Source organism: Phyllobates terribilis, unplaced genomic scaffold, assembly GCF_046119375.1.
Source record: "Phyllobates terribilis strain yellow unplaced genomic scaffold, ASM4611937v1 Scaffold_5__5_contigs__length_657084704, whole genome shotgun sequence".
NCBI classification, from domain to species: domain Eukaryota; kingdom Metazoa; phylum Chordata; class Amphibia; order Anura; family Dendrobatidae; genus Phyllobates; species Phyllobates terribilis.
In genome coordinates, this window is record NW_027362765.1 from 418,629,659 (window position 1) to 418,643,262 (window position 13,604).

A 13,604-nucleotide genomic window follows, 5' to 3' on the forward strand; every position below is an offset into this window, starting at 1 on the left:
AGCGTGTTCAGACAGGACAGACAAGAGAACACAGAAAGGACTCAGTTCAGACACGGGAACTAATACCGAAAAGCAGGAGACATACAGGACTCAGTTCAGACACGGGAGCTGAAACCGCAAAGCAGGAGACATACAGGACTCAGTTCAGACACGGGAGCTGATACCGCAAAGCAGGAGACATACAGGACTCAGTTCAGACACGGGAGCTGATACCGCAAAGCAGGAGACATACAGGACACAGTTCAGACACGGGAACTGATACAAAAAGCAGGAGACAAGAGACGGGACCTGGCACCTTCAGAGTGCAAGCACACACTGAAGGAAACACTATGCTCAGGCAGGGATAGAAGGGAGCTGCTGAGCTATATACCAAGTGACAGACAGCAATAGGCTGAGGACGCACAAGGGGTGTGACCCACAGCAGGTACAAAAGGCAGGAAGTGATCGGGCGCCGCCCTTAAGCAGCAGAAACAGACACAAACAGACAGCATGGAGGGAAGCCAGAGAGACATTCTGGACAGGAGATCAAGTGCGCCCTCTTGCACAGTGGGAGATGGACCACCATGCAAGGACGCCGCCAGGTATGTTACAGTACCTCCCCCCTTACGCCCCCTCTTCTTCAGGCCTGCCAGAATCTTCCGCAGGGAATTCGAGGACCAGTCGTTCACTGGGTTGGAGGGGGACAGAGACTTAAGGGTAATCTCTGCTTCGAGGTACATCTTGTCAAGCTCACAGGAAGAAATAGACGGGTTATCAGGTACATAATGAGGAAAAGTCACTGTCTCTTTGTTATCTGGTGGTATCCCGGAGGATTCAGGAAACAACTGGAGGTCCTCCGCCGGGTCAGAAGAGTGCAGAGGCTCAGAGAAAACAACTGCTTCAGAGTACACTAGGTCGGACTCACTGGAGGAAGCAGGCGAGGTATCGGGTACCGAGTATAGGAAAGTCTCTGTCCATTCACCACCAGGTGGCACCCCGAAGGGTTCTGGAGACAGCTGGCGGTCCTCCGCCTGGTCAGAGGGGTGTAGAGACTCACGGGTAACCTCTGCTTCAGAGTACACTAGGTCGGACTCACTGGAGGAAGCAGGCGAGGTATCGGGTACCGAGTATAGGAAAGTCTCTGTCCATTCACCACCAGGTGGCACCCCGAAGGGTTCTGGAGACAGCTGGCGGTCCTCCGCCTGGTCAGAGGGGTGTAGAGACTCACGGGTAACCTCTGCTTCAGAGTACTCTAGGTCGGACTCACTGGACGAAGCAAGCGAGGTATCAGATCCAGGATATAGGAAAGTCTCTGTCCATTCACCACCAGGTGGCACCCCGAAGGATTCTGAACACAACTGGAGGTCCTCCGCCTGGTCGGAGGGGTGTAGAGACTCAGGAGTAACCTCTGCTTCGGAGTACACTAGGTTGGACTCACTGGACGAAGCGAGCGAGGTATCAGGTACAGAGTATAGGAGAGTCTCTGTCCTTTCGCTACCAGGTAGCACCCCGAAGGGTTCAGGAGACAACTGGAGATCCTCCGCCTGGTCGGAGGGGTGTAGAGACTCGGAGGTAACTACCACTTTGGGGTACCCATTGTCAGGCTCACAGGACGAAGCAGACAAAGTATTGAGTACCGGGTGTAGAGAAGTCTCTCTCCATTTGTCATCGAGTGGTATCCCGGAGGGTTCAGGAGGCAACAGGGGATCCTCCGCCAGGTAGTAGAGGTGCACAGACTCTGAGGTAACCACAGCTTTGGAGCATCCTTGGACATGCACACCGGTTAAAGAGAAAGAAGCATCTGATGCCGGGTGCAGGAAGTTCTCCTGTGTGGAGTCTGGATGGGCAGAAGTCTCTTCAGCCAGGAGAACTGGTGCACTACCCACGCACATTACCCATTGGGGTTTCTCCGGGATACAGGGAGATGAAGCTTCAGTAGGGACTTCAAGGTTGGGGTCAGGAGGTCTCAGGGAGGACAGACCCTGGCGTGACGGCTTGCCTCTAAGTCTAGCACGTCTGGACTGCCTCTTGAGGTTGAGAGAAGTATTCCGGAAAGCGTAGTCACCCTGTGAGGATTCTGGGTGGGCAGTAGTCTCATTGGGCTGGAGGACTATTGCGCTACCCACACACATTACCCGTCGGGGCTGCTCCGGGATATTGGGGAGTGAAGCTTCAGCAGGGGCTTCAGAGTTAGGGTCCTCGAAGACCATATGAAAGGCCACCAGGAAGGCCTGCAGGTCAAGGATGACAGGATCCCATGCTTCCCATAGGGGGGTGACCCATTTCAAGGCATCACCCGCTAGGTAGTCAATCATAAAGGCCACTTTAGCCCAATCGGAAGGAAAATAGAGAGGGTAGGCCTTAAACTGTAGCATGCATTGCTCCACAAATGCACGACACTGTCTTGGATCCCCATAGTAACGTGGCGGATCCGCAGGAACGAGAGCTGATAGATCCATCTGGACGGGTGCGTAATTCGCCTGGAACTCAGCTAAAGGGGGGGAAAAAATTTATTTATTTATTTTAATGCATGTATTCGCTGGAAAAACTTCTCAAAGAGCGAAGGCCGTGGGGCTCAACGGGAACCATGGCCTGAGCATGCTGTTATGCACACGCCCGGGCTAAGCGGCGTGTGCGTGTGATTGGTAGTGATTCCACTGGACCGTGCCGGAGAGTGAATGCCTGGAGGGGCGTGACTAGGTATTCACCCGATCCGACCAGGGTCGCACGACGGCATACGACGCCAGTGCACCAAGGAGGAACCGAGCAGAGGGACCAGGTGCTACTCCAGGACAGACCCCGGACACGGCTGTTGACCCACACAGGGGAATACAGGAACAGGCTGGTAGGCTGGCACACAGACTGGTGGGTAAAGGCAGGCACGACTGGTATGCAGGCAGGCGGGTATGCAGGCAGGGGGGTAAAGGCAAGCACAGCTAGAGTGCAGACAGGGAGGCACTAGCAGGTAGGAACACAGGCGGGATAGGACCCAGTACACACCGGGACACAGGAACAATACAGGCAAAGGGGTACAGGCAAGCACGGCTAGAGTGCAGACAAGGCTGAGCAGGGAGGACAGGGCTCTGTTCACACGGAACAGACAGGAAGGGAAAGGCAGAGCCAGACACCCACAGGGTACTTGCAGTGAAGTAGCGAGTGGACCACAAACTCACAAACGGGAGTACAGAGACAACTGGCAGGAGTTAGGTACGAGTTCAGACTCTGCAGAAAAAGGAAGGGAACGGACATAGAGGCAAAAACAGGTAAAGGATAGGAGAGAGTTCAGACTGGAACTGAGTGTACGGAGGAGACCGACACTGCAGGGGGATACAGGAGCGGGTCTGGGAATACGGCCCCCAGAGAGGCAGGACGAACAGGCAAGGAGCGTGTTCAGACAGGACAGACAAGATACAGGAGCGGGTCTAGGTAATCGGCCCCTAGAAGGCGGGAGGAACAGGCTAGGAGCGTGTTCAGACAGGACAGACAAGAGAACACAGAAAGGACTCAGTTCAGACACGGGAACTAATACCGAAAAGCAGGAGACATACAGGACTCAGTTCAGACACAGGAGCTGAAACCGCAAAGCAGGAGACATACAGGACTCAGTTCAGACACGGGAGCTGATACCGCAAAGCAGGAGACATACAGGACTCAGTTCAGACACGGGAGCTGATACCGCAAAGCAGGAGACATACAGGACACAGTTCAGACACGGGAACTGATACAAAAAGCAGGAGACAAGAGACGGGACCTGGCACCTTCAGAGTGCAAGCACACACTGAAGGAAACACTATGCTCAGGCAGGGATAGAAGGGAGCTGCTGAGCTATATACCAAGTGACAGACAGCAATAGGCTGAGGACGCACAAGGGGTGTGACCCACAGCAGGTACAAAAGGCAGGAAGTGATCGGGCGCCGCCCTTAAGCAGCAGAAACAGACACAAACAGACAGCATGGAGGGAAGCCAGAGAGACATTCTGGACAGGAGATCAAGTGCGCCCTCTTGCACAGTGGGAGATGGACCACCATGCAAGGACGCCGCCAGGTATGTTACATTTGCCTTTTGTTTAGTGCTGGCTTCTGGGCACTGATTCAACCATGGAGGCCATTTCGAGACAGAATCCTACAAACTGTTCTAGTTGACACAGGGACTTGAGGTGACCAGGCCTGTTGGAGCTCTGCTGCAGTGGAAGATGGGCTTGCTTTGGATTTTCTAACCAACAAACGTTCCTCCTGAGCAGTTGTCTTGCGGGGTCTGCCGGACTTGGGCTTGTCAAACACATCTCCAGTCTCTTCAAATCTTTTTTTAATTCTTTGTACTCAACGCTGAGACGCTGTGTCTACATTAAAGGTACCAGCCACCTCTGCAGTGGATCTGGTCTTCAGCCTCTTGATAACCAAGGCTTTGGTCGCAGGGTGGATGTTTGGCATGTTGTCAGAGCTCAAGTTGCAGTTCAAGTGAAGGTCTGGGGTGCTGGGTTTCTTTTTATACACACCCACTAATTAACCAATCATTTACTGAGCACTGGTCAGGATGTAAACTAGGATTGGGTGCATTATATATTATATTATTAAAACTTTTGTCTTGCCAAAATCTGACCATTCTGTGTTCATTAAATGATCAATATTTCAGCATTGATGCCAATTTATTTTCTTTACCTAAACCAAATTTGGGAGGGTTTCAGCTTTCAAAAGAGTAATTTATGAAAACAATGGATGAATTTAACGTCAGGTTATAAGCTTTTATTTACATAACATGGATAAGCGACATAACTTCTGTCAGGGACTGTATATATATATATATATATATATATATATATATATATATATATATATATATATATATTTTTTTTTTTCTTCATTTTTTTTTGTCAGAAAGCATGCAGTAAGGTCCAGGTCAGTCAAGATGGTAGGTATGTGTCAGTAATGTAAGCTGTACCAGTAACACTAGGTTACTGAGAGGGTTTGATGTGACTGGATTTTGGGTCCGAATTTTTGAAGTAACCAAAAGAACCTAGCTGGGAAAAGTCGATCCTATGATCCAGTCCGGGGTTTACAGGCCTATAAGCAGCAGCTGGTTTGGCTCAGCAGTGTGGAGTGTGTTGAGACTGGAGAAAAGAAGAGCTGTTGGTTAGACTGTTCTTCAAAGAGAGGTGCTTGTTTGGTGAACACATTTAATACAAGTGTGAGCTGCTGCTGGGAATACCGAGGTTGGTGAGGCGGTTACATTTATGTGATTTCATTCCGACTGAAGAAAAGGACTATTTATGATATCCATTGATACTGAAAGAAGGCAGTTTTTCATTTTGAAGCTGTAAAGTTTGCGGTGGACAATAAACTACATTCCGTTTTGGTATAAAACCCTGTGCCACGTGTATCCAAGCTGCTGCCAGAGAGCTGAAACATATATAATACATTAACCGAATAACGCTATTACACACTGACCGTAAAACCACCACATTGTAGCATCGGAGTGTCTGCCTCCTGCTGGGCAGAGACGCCGTTCCCCTCACCGCCGCGGTCCTGGTCCGGCGTCTTCCTGCTCCCCTGCTGCTGTGGCGCGCACCGCGCGCAGCCTACCGTGCACTGTGCCTAGAGCGCGCGTGCAGGTTCCCTCCCTTCTTAAAGGGGCCGCGCGCGCTCTCCTATAGAGTCCCCAGCCAATGGCCAGAGGACTTCTCCTATATAAGGCACCGCCTCCAAAATGGAGGTGCCTGTGCAAGGTTGTTGTTCCGTGTGCTAACACTTGCTTCAGCCCTCAGGTCCTGCTGCCTGTCAGTCCTGCCCGCCAGTCTGTCTAACAGTCCAGCCCACCAGTCTGTCTAACAGTCCAGCCCGCCAACCTACCTGTAACCTGTCGTGCCTGCCAGCCAGCCTACCTGGAGCACCTGTCTGTTACCTGTCGTGCCCGCCAGCCAGCCTACCCGGAGCACCTGCCTGTAACCTGTCGTGCCCGCCAGCCTGCCAACCCGGACCACCCGTCTGCCTTCCTGCCGTGCTCATCCGTTCCTGTCATCTGACCTGTGGGAGTCACCTGCTCTCACACAAGGTCGGTCCCAGAGTGGCACCTGGTCCACCTGCCCGGTCCCTCCCTGGTTCATGGAGTCGACTAAGCCGCCGTGTGACCTTGGTCAGGCCGAGTAGGCACTTAGTTACGCCCCTTTGGTCCCTCCTTGCACCGAAGCACAGAGCTTCCACCACCCGGACCCGTAACACACATGACTGACTGAATAATACTGTCATACGGTGACGGAATTAAAAATCACCTTACAGAATCAAAATAATAACCTATATAGTCAGAAGATTGGAGCAGCGTGATCCATAAGAGGATGCAGTTGCATGGGGCAGCCCATGGTCCTATTTGCGGTCCTAGTTATGTCAATGGTTTAAAAAAATACAGATGCTGTAAATTGACCACAATGCTGTAGACAAAACTGTTGCAAAATAAGAATCGAGCAGTCGATCACAGCAACCAGATCAGATTCCAGATCTCAACATTCCAGAGATTGTTTACTTAGGTTGCTACGGGCAACAACTCCACTTTTACTTGGCAAAAGTTGTCATAAACTTTGAATATGTTGTGCTATCAGGATGTGATTTATAGTGTGTGGGGAAATGTACTTTATTAACTTAACGCTGTAAATTATAATGATGCACAAAAGGAAAAGTAGAGTGACAAATTCATTATGACTACAAATGAACGCCTCAGATAATTTACAGTCAGTTTTTGTTACTTGCTGGACCAATTTTCAGCGTTCTGCTCGTCACCGATTCTCTCTATACAAACATTTATGACAAGCCATAATATCTCATTCTGCAAAATATTGATCCTTGAACTGCAATAACTCAGAAATGAAGCTGTGCTTAGAGACAACATGTTGCCTTGTTTCATCAAAGCTGAGAGGTCTCTGTGGTCTCTTCTAAAAAAATAAGTGTCCCCCCGCACTTCATCAATAATAAACCGTCTCTTTCCATCTCAGGTTAAAAAAAAAAAAAAAAAATACGAATAGTCGGAATAGCAAGACTTACAATTCCATAATATATAACAATATTTGCAAATGGTCAATCTAAGAATGAGGCAATCCAGATTCAGGAAAAAGTACTTTCCTGCTGCCAGATGAGATGATGATCAGATTGCCATTGCTAGGGAATGGTGCCATAAAAGAACCCCCTCCTTACAGCACATAGAGCAATCAGTATTAAATACTCCCCCACCACCCTGGAAGTTTTCAGACTATAAGGCTAAGGCCTCATTCAGACGTTTGAAGTTCTTGCATGAGTGCTACCCGTGGTTTTCAGGGATGGCACTCGCACCTGTGATAGTCTATGGGGCCATTCATATGTATGATGAAGGAGTGGCGGATCAAAATCGGCAATACAAGTCTATGGGGCCGTGAAAAAATTGGACCACACGCCTATGACATCCAAATGTGGTCATATTTTCATGGACTGTCCGAATGGATAAGGGGGAGAAACTTTTTTTTTTTCTTCACGTACGAGAAAAACTGATGACACTCGGACCACATTCTGATCAGCTCTGATCAAAATAATTGGACTGCTTGTCTTGTATGTGGAAAATACCGACGCAACGTGTGGATGTAGTCTCGTGTATAAATCAATGATGTATACCTCAATTTTCTCCTATGAGAAAATTGGTCCGAATTTCATCAGTGTGTCATCAGAATTTCATAAATTTTTCTCTGATAAGGAAAAAAAATAGGTTTCTCCGCCTTCTCCTATCCATCAGTCAGTGAAAACCGAAAAGCACTTGGATGGCATCTAAGTGCGGTTCGATTTTTTCATAGACCCATAAACTTTCACTGCCGAGTGTGGTCTGACAATAGGATCGACATTGGACAACCATTAAATAATGAAAAAAATAATGTGCATACAAACTGAACATGAAAAAAACATTAAAAAACATTAGCTGGTCGTTGGGCAGTGAGAAAACAAAACAACAGCAAAAATATATAATATTCTGCAAGTAGTAAATAGCTGTATATAAGGATCTACAAATTTACCCGATTTAGTGTTTAACCCTGAGCTGAAAATGCAAAATGTTTTCATGCAAACTGCGTGCAGTGTAGGGAGCAAGTGGTTTAAGTGCAATTATAGGGTGACTGTAACCTTATAATTAATTTTTTATCCTCTTGAATTTGTTGGTGTGCTTGTTAGTTCAGGACTTTTCTTGTTCCTATTTTCTTCTAACTTCCCTGAAAACCTTGGTGCACTCAGTGATGAGCAAGGTGAAGAGTTGAAGGTCATGGAAGGACGGTATCAGGGTAGAATGGATGCAGTCCCGGATTGGCAATCTGCCAAATCGGGCAAATGCCCGCTGGGCTGCAGCATTAAACTAAAAATTGGGCCGGCGGCCCTTTAAATCTTCTACATACTCTCACTGTGGCCCTTTAAATCTTCTTAACACTCTCACTGCGCTGCACACAGTTCTGTCACTATGTCTGACGCATCATCACGTCTATGTATAATAGCACAGGCGATCGGAGAATCAAACCTTCAAGTCTCCTAAAGGGACTATTAAATAAAGTAAAGAAAAAACAAACAGTTTTTAAAAATATGAAAACAATAAAATAAAACAGAAAAGTTTAAATCACTCCCGATTTCCCCATTGAAAACAAAACAATTAAAAAAATAAAAATACACATATTTGGTATCGCTGTGTTCAGAAACGTCTGATCTATCAAAGTAAAAAATAAATTAATCAGGTCGCTAAACAGTATAACGAGAGAAAAATCAAAAAGCCAGAATTACGATTTATTAGCCGCTGCAACATTGCAATAAAATGCAGTTAAATAATAAAAAAAAATAAATAAAAAAAAACACGTTTGGTATCTGCGTACTCATACTGACCTGGAGAATCACATTGCCAGGTCAGTTTTACAATATAGTGAACATGGTAAATAAAAATCCCCAAAAACTATTTCACCGCACTTGGATTTTTTCCCCCTGTTTTCCAGTACACTATGTGGCCAAATCAATGGTGTCATTCAAAAGTACAACTCGTTCTGCAAAAAACAAGACCTCCTACGGCTATACTGACGGCAAAAAAAAAAAAAAAAGTTATTGCTCTTGTAAGAAGGGGAGGAAAAAACAAAACAAACAAGAAAAGGCCTGGGAGTGAAGGGGTTAATGGGCCCAGGGAGCGGAAGACACAGTGTGTCCTCTGTTCAGACGAAATGTGAAGACTGCAACCATTCAGCGCTCTCTCCACCATCAGATGCTGGTTCCAGATGACCGGCGGTAGACGCAAAATTTTGTACGGTGGAGCGGTGAATCTCTGGGAGGAGATAATCAATTTTTTAACATTTTTGTTCACCTCACTATGCCCATTAATAGGGGGTTGTACTGCAGTACAGGATATTTTTACAGGATGTTTTTTATGAGATCAAGTCCAGGATTATCTTCTTTTAATTAGGACATATCAGCACTTCTGTAAATGGCACACTTGCTGGAGGGGCCTTGGTATGAATTTAGGTTGGAGACCCAGGTGCTTCAGGCTATGCCTCTGGCAACAACGCTAATAATCAAGCCATTTAGTTAATAGGATAGATGGACCAAACAGTTGATGGGTTAAATTCTCCTAATCTTCTAAGTGTTATAAATGGGTTAGCCATTTTGGACAATCCCTTTTTATTCGAATCTAGCAGCAAGTGTTTAAAGGGGCATTCCCATCTCCAAGATCCGATCCAAATATGTAGTAGGTGTAATAATTACATTAGCAAATACCTACAATTAGAAATGTAGTATAGTTCTTCTCATTCGCTATGTCACTTACCCCATGTGCAGGGCATTGCAGTAGATTAGGTATCCATGGTTACGACCACTTATAGTGACAGTTAGTTAGTTGTTAATGGTAGTAACCATGGATATATAAGCTAATACAATGACCTGCACATGGGGTAAGCGACATAGTGTATCAGAAGAACTACAATACATTTCTAATTGGAGGTATTTGCTAATATTATTATTATTACACCTACTACATATTGGGATAGGATCTTTGGGATAGGATCTTGGAGATGGGAATACCCCTAAAAGTCTGCAGTAACCCCATGTCAAGAGAGGTGGAGTATTGGACAATCAGTGGGCTGTCTATGTTTTGGGTGGGTATTATGGGACCTCCACTGTTAAAGAACGCACTTCTTCAAAACTATACACATGCATACGATGGTCAGGCTATATGACAAGTCCCCATGGAGCCGCCATGGCTGGCAGCTCTGAACATACAGGACGAGAAGAATATTTCATCCTCACCTGTAAAATCCATTGCCAGAAACTTATCCAGTAAAACATGGGCTAAAAGCCTCTCTGTCCCATAGAAGATAAAAGCTCTGCAGCTCGTCATCAGGCTTTCCCACTCCGCATGGCTGAAAGACAAAGAATAAGAGGTAACGTGTGACATTCTCCTTGAGAACACATTTATAGGGATGGATTCCCAGTCCATATCAAAATTGCAACTCATCAAATGAAAGCAGAAAAAAACTTTTCCCTACAAATGGTCTGGTGAATAAAGGCTGTACAGGTCAATCTGCAGGTGAGTGCCCGATATGGCATAGTATTAGGAATATGGTGGGGACCGTCATGTAATCATTGAGTCCTTTAGGCTCCATATAACAGCATTATTACAAGTGTTGTCTCTGCTAGGACTATCTGAAGAAGGCGTCACAGCGGCTGCCGATACCAACGTCCACCAGAAGCTTTTTTCTTATTATTTTTGTATAGGTTGAAACAGGCGTTGCAATGTATACATTCTGTCTATACTGCTGTTATTTTCTTTTTTTTTTTGCACAGGATTATGGGGGCGGCCTGAGAAATGCTTTGCAACATGCAAACCTATACACATGTGAGCACTGAATACATGACGGCTATAGAGACTGTACTTATAGATAAACTTCTTGCACAGTTTGGCCAAATTGTGTGTGCCCATCTGCCAAAGACGAGACGATCTCTGCAGATCTGATTGTAGATGAGAACCTATGCTATCAGTCTATATTGGCATTGGCACATACAATTTGGCCAAACTGTGCACTTCGTGTCGAAATGTTATAAATATGGTGTATACAGGAGTAATTGAATATTCATGTATTCAATGGTGGTCACATAAACCATAGCTATGATATAGCAATGCAGGCACAGCAGCTGCGCCTGTACATTTATTTCCTTTTGTTGGTGGTGCTTTTCAGTTTTGTTCTGTTTTGGCGTATTCTTTACAGCAGCCACATAAACCAAAGCAAATATGAGAGACCCGGAGCAGTTTGCGAAAGATTGGTCCAAAATTCCAGTTGAGCGGTGTAAGAAACTTGTTGATGGTTATAGGAAGCAAATGATTATTCCAAAGGGTGTGCAACCAATAAGATGAGGGTGTCAACGGTGTCCGGCCCATGTTGGGGGGGGGGGTTTGTGTGAAATAATGTCCACGTTGCCTTTTTTCACTCGTTTTTTTTTTTTGTGTTGTTCCAATAAATACAAAGGAAATAAGCATGTGTATAACAAACCGTGTCATTGCAATAATTTTCTGGGAGAAATACTTCATTTTCTGGAACAATTTCAAGGGTGCCAACACTTTTGGCCATGACTGTATTTCACCATAATTAAGACCGTGCATAGCATTTGAAACGTGTTGGTGATCAGTATCCACTCATCACTCTTCTATGGATTTTAAATTTCTGAAATAAAGTGCTAATTTTACCCCATTTGGATTAAGCTGGGCAAACTCGCCACTTTTTTTCAATAGCCATATAGTGCCATCAGTCGCCCTTTAGCCTGTGTCTTGGCATGGCATAGCACCCACAGAAAAAAAAAAGTTTACTAATACAAACCACTCAAATGGAGGCAAAAAATACACTCCCTTGATCTCTGCTGAGTGAATGGAGACTTATAGGTAGGTTTGGTGCACAAGGCAAAAAGACACCGCAAAACGCAGTGAGAAAACGCCCATAATCATGTCACTGTGTCGACAGCTGCTGGTTTTAAAATTGGTAAGGATGCCCACCATGCTACTGGGACACACACCAACCTGTGGCTTAACCTGTATTATCTGACTACAGACGGCATTATGTGGTTGGCTGGTAATGCCCAGGCAATAATTATTACACATGCTGCATTAGGGACGTCTGCCATAAAAGGTTTGAGCCCACTGGTGATGTCAAAATTAACTGACGATGTCATAATTAACTGATGATGTCATAATTTACTGATGATGTCATAAATGGGTTGATGATGTCAATTAACTGATGATGTCATAATTACCTGATGATGTCATAAATGGGTTGACAATGTCATCATTATTTGATTATGTCATCATAATTCTTTGAGGATGTCATAATTATTTGATGATGTCATAATTAACTGATATATTAAAGTTTTCATGGCTGGAAAAAAACTGTGGCATGCTCCATATGACACAATAATATGGAGGTATTTTATAGCAATGCACAGTAATGCAATGCTATATGGTAGCCCAGAGCGTACGCCGCCATATAGCGTCCATATATATGACCTTAAATACAGGAGCTTTCCGGGCTGTTAACTGGAATGAGTGCGGCTGTTTATGGGCTTTCTGCCCGATATTGTACATTAGTTGGGCCGTCCACAATACTCCCAAATTCAGTCAAAACTAGTTTCTATAAGCTAACATTTTTGGAAAATATTCTGAAAGTTAAAATTGAAATAAACTCTCCTGTGACTTTTAATGTACCCTTACATTGAACATTGAGGTGCAAAATATCGACGGCTCAGATGTCAATAAAACAGTAGCCTAAAATCAATTAAAATCTAACAATAAACCGCATTGACTCTCTTGTATTGACACTAAAAAGCCAATTTTGGTATCCTCAGCTTAGCGCCGACCTGGGCACATGTGAACTGCCTGTAATTCCTTCCCAATTAGCGGCAAATTGCTGGCTGTATTTTACAAGGAGCTCATTCATTCTATAGACCGGGCTCAGCATTTCTGAAAAGAGACAAAAGGGAATAGAAAATTGAGTTTTTGAGCTCCTGGATACCAACCTCTTCATTCTGAATGGTCTAGCAGGCATAAAGTAAAATAGGGATCAGGGGTCTTATGTATTTACCAACATTAGGCGGTAATAAATCCATACGTAAATCAATGCAAGGAAATGTATAATTTTCTGGGCTTTTCAATGGGAGAGAGAAAGGCATTGTCTATAAAGCCGTCATTACTGCACAAACACACAAAGTATATAGACAAAGAAATATTACTCTATAAATATACTGGGCATAATGTTATAATGTTATTATATATCCCTCACCCGGTTCTCTTATGTCATTGTAAGGATCCACAATATCTAATAATTAAAGTTAAAGAAGAACGGTTCTAAAGAACAATACGGAGAGTTACATTCTTCTACAGGCTAAACCTGCCATTTATAAATATTATATGTACATCTACGAAGAGTCACCAAGCAAAAAAGTAACATGTATAGATTGAGGATCACAAATCCCGAAAATAAACAAAATGAGTTACTTTATTATAGAAAAAGATAACAAAGACCTGACAAATATTTAAAAAGACAGTATACATATGTGATACCAACAAACCCTCCCCAACATCATGGAAACTACCCATACCCTAACTCAAAAAGATGA

General features: G+C 44.9%; 1 protein-coding gene across 2 annotated transcripts in view; it reads right to left on the bottom strand.

Moving 5' to 3' along the window:
- Nucleotides 1-13,604, bottom strand: part of CFAP46 (cilia and flagella associated protein 46) — a 231,327-nt gene that overhangs the window by 11,776 nt on the left and 205,947 nt on the right. For both annotated transcript variants that reach the window (XM_073685201.1, XM_073685200.1), the window contains 3 exons: nt 13,268-13,303; nt 12,846-12,948; nt 10,251-10,363 (listed from right to left, as the gene is read on the bottom strand). In XM_073685201.1, coding sequence (XP_073541302.1) covers nt 10,251-10,363; nt 12,846-12,948; nt 13,268-13,303 — 252 coding nt within the window. The remainder of the gene's footprint in view (nt 1-10,250; nt 10,364-12,845; nt 12,949-13,267; nt 13,304-13,604) is intronic.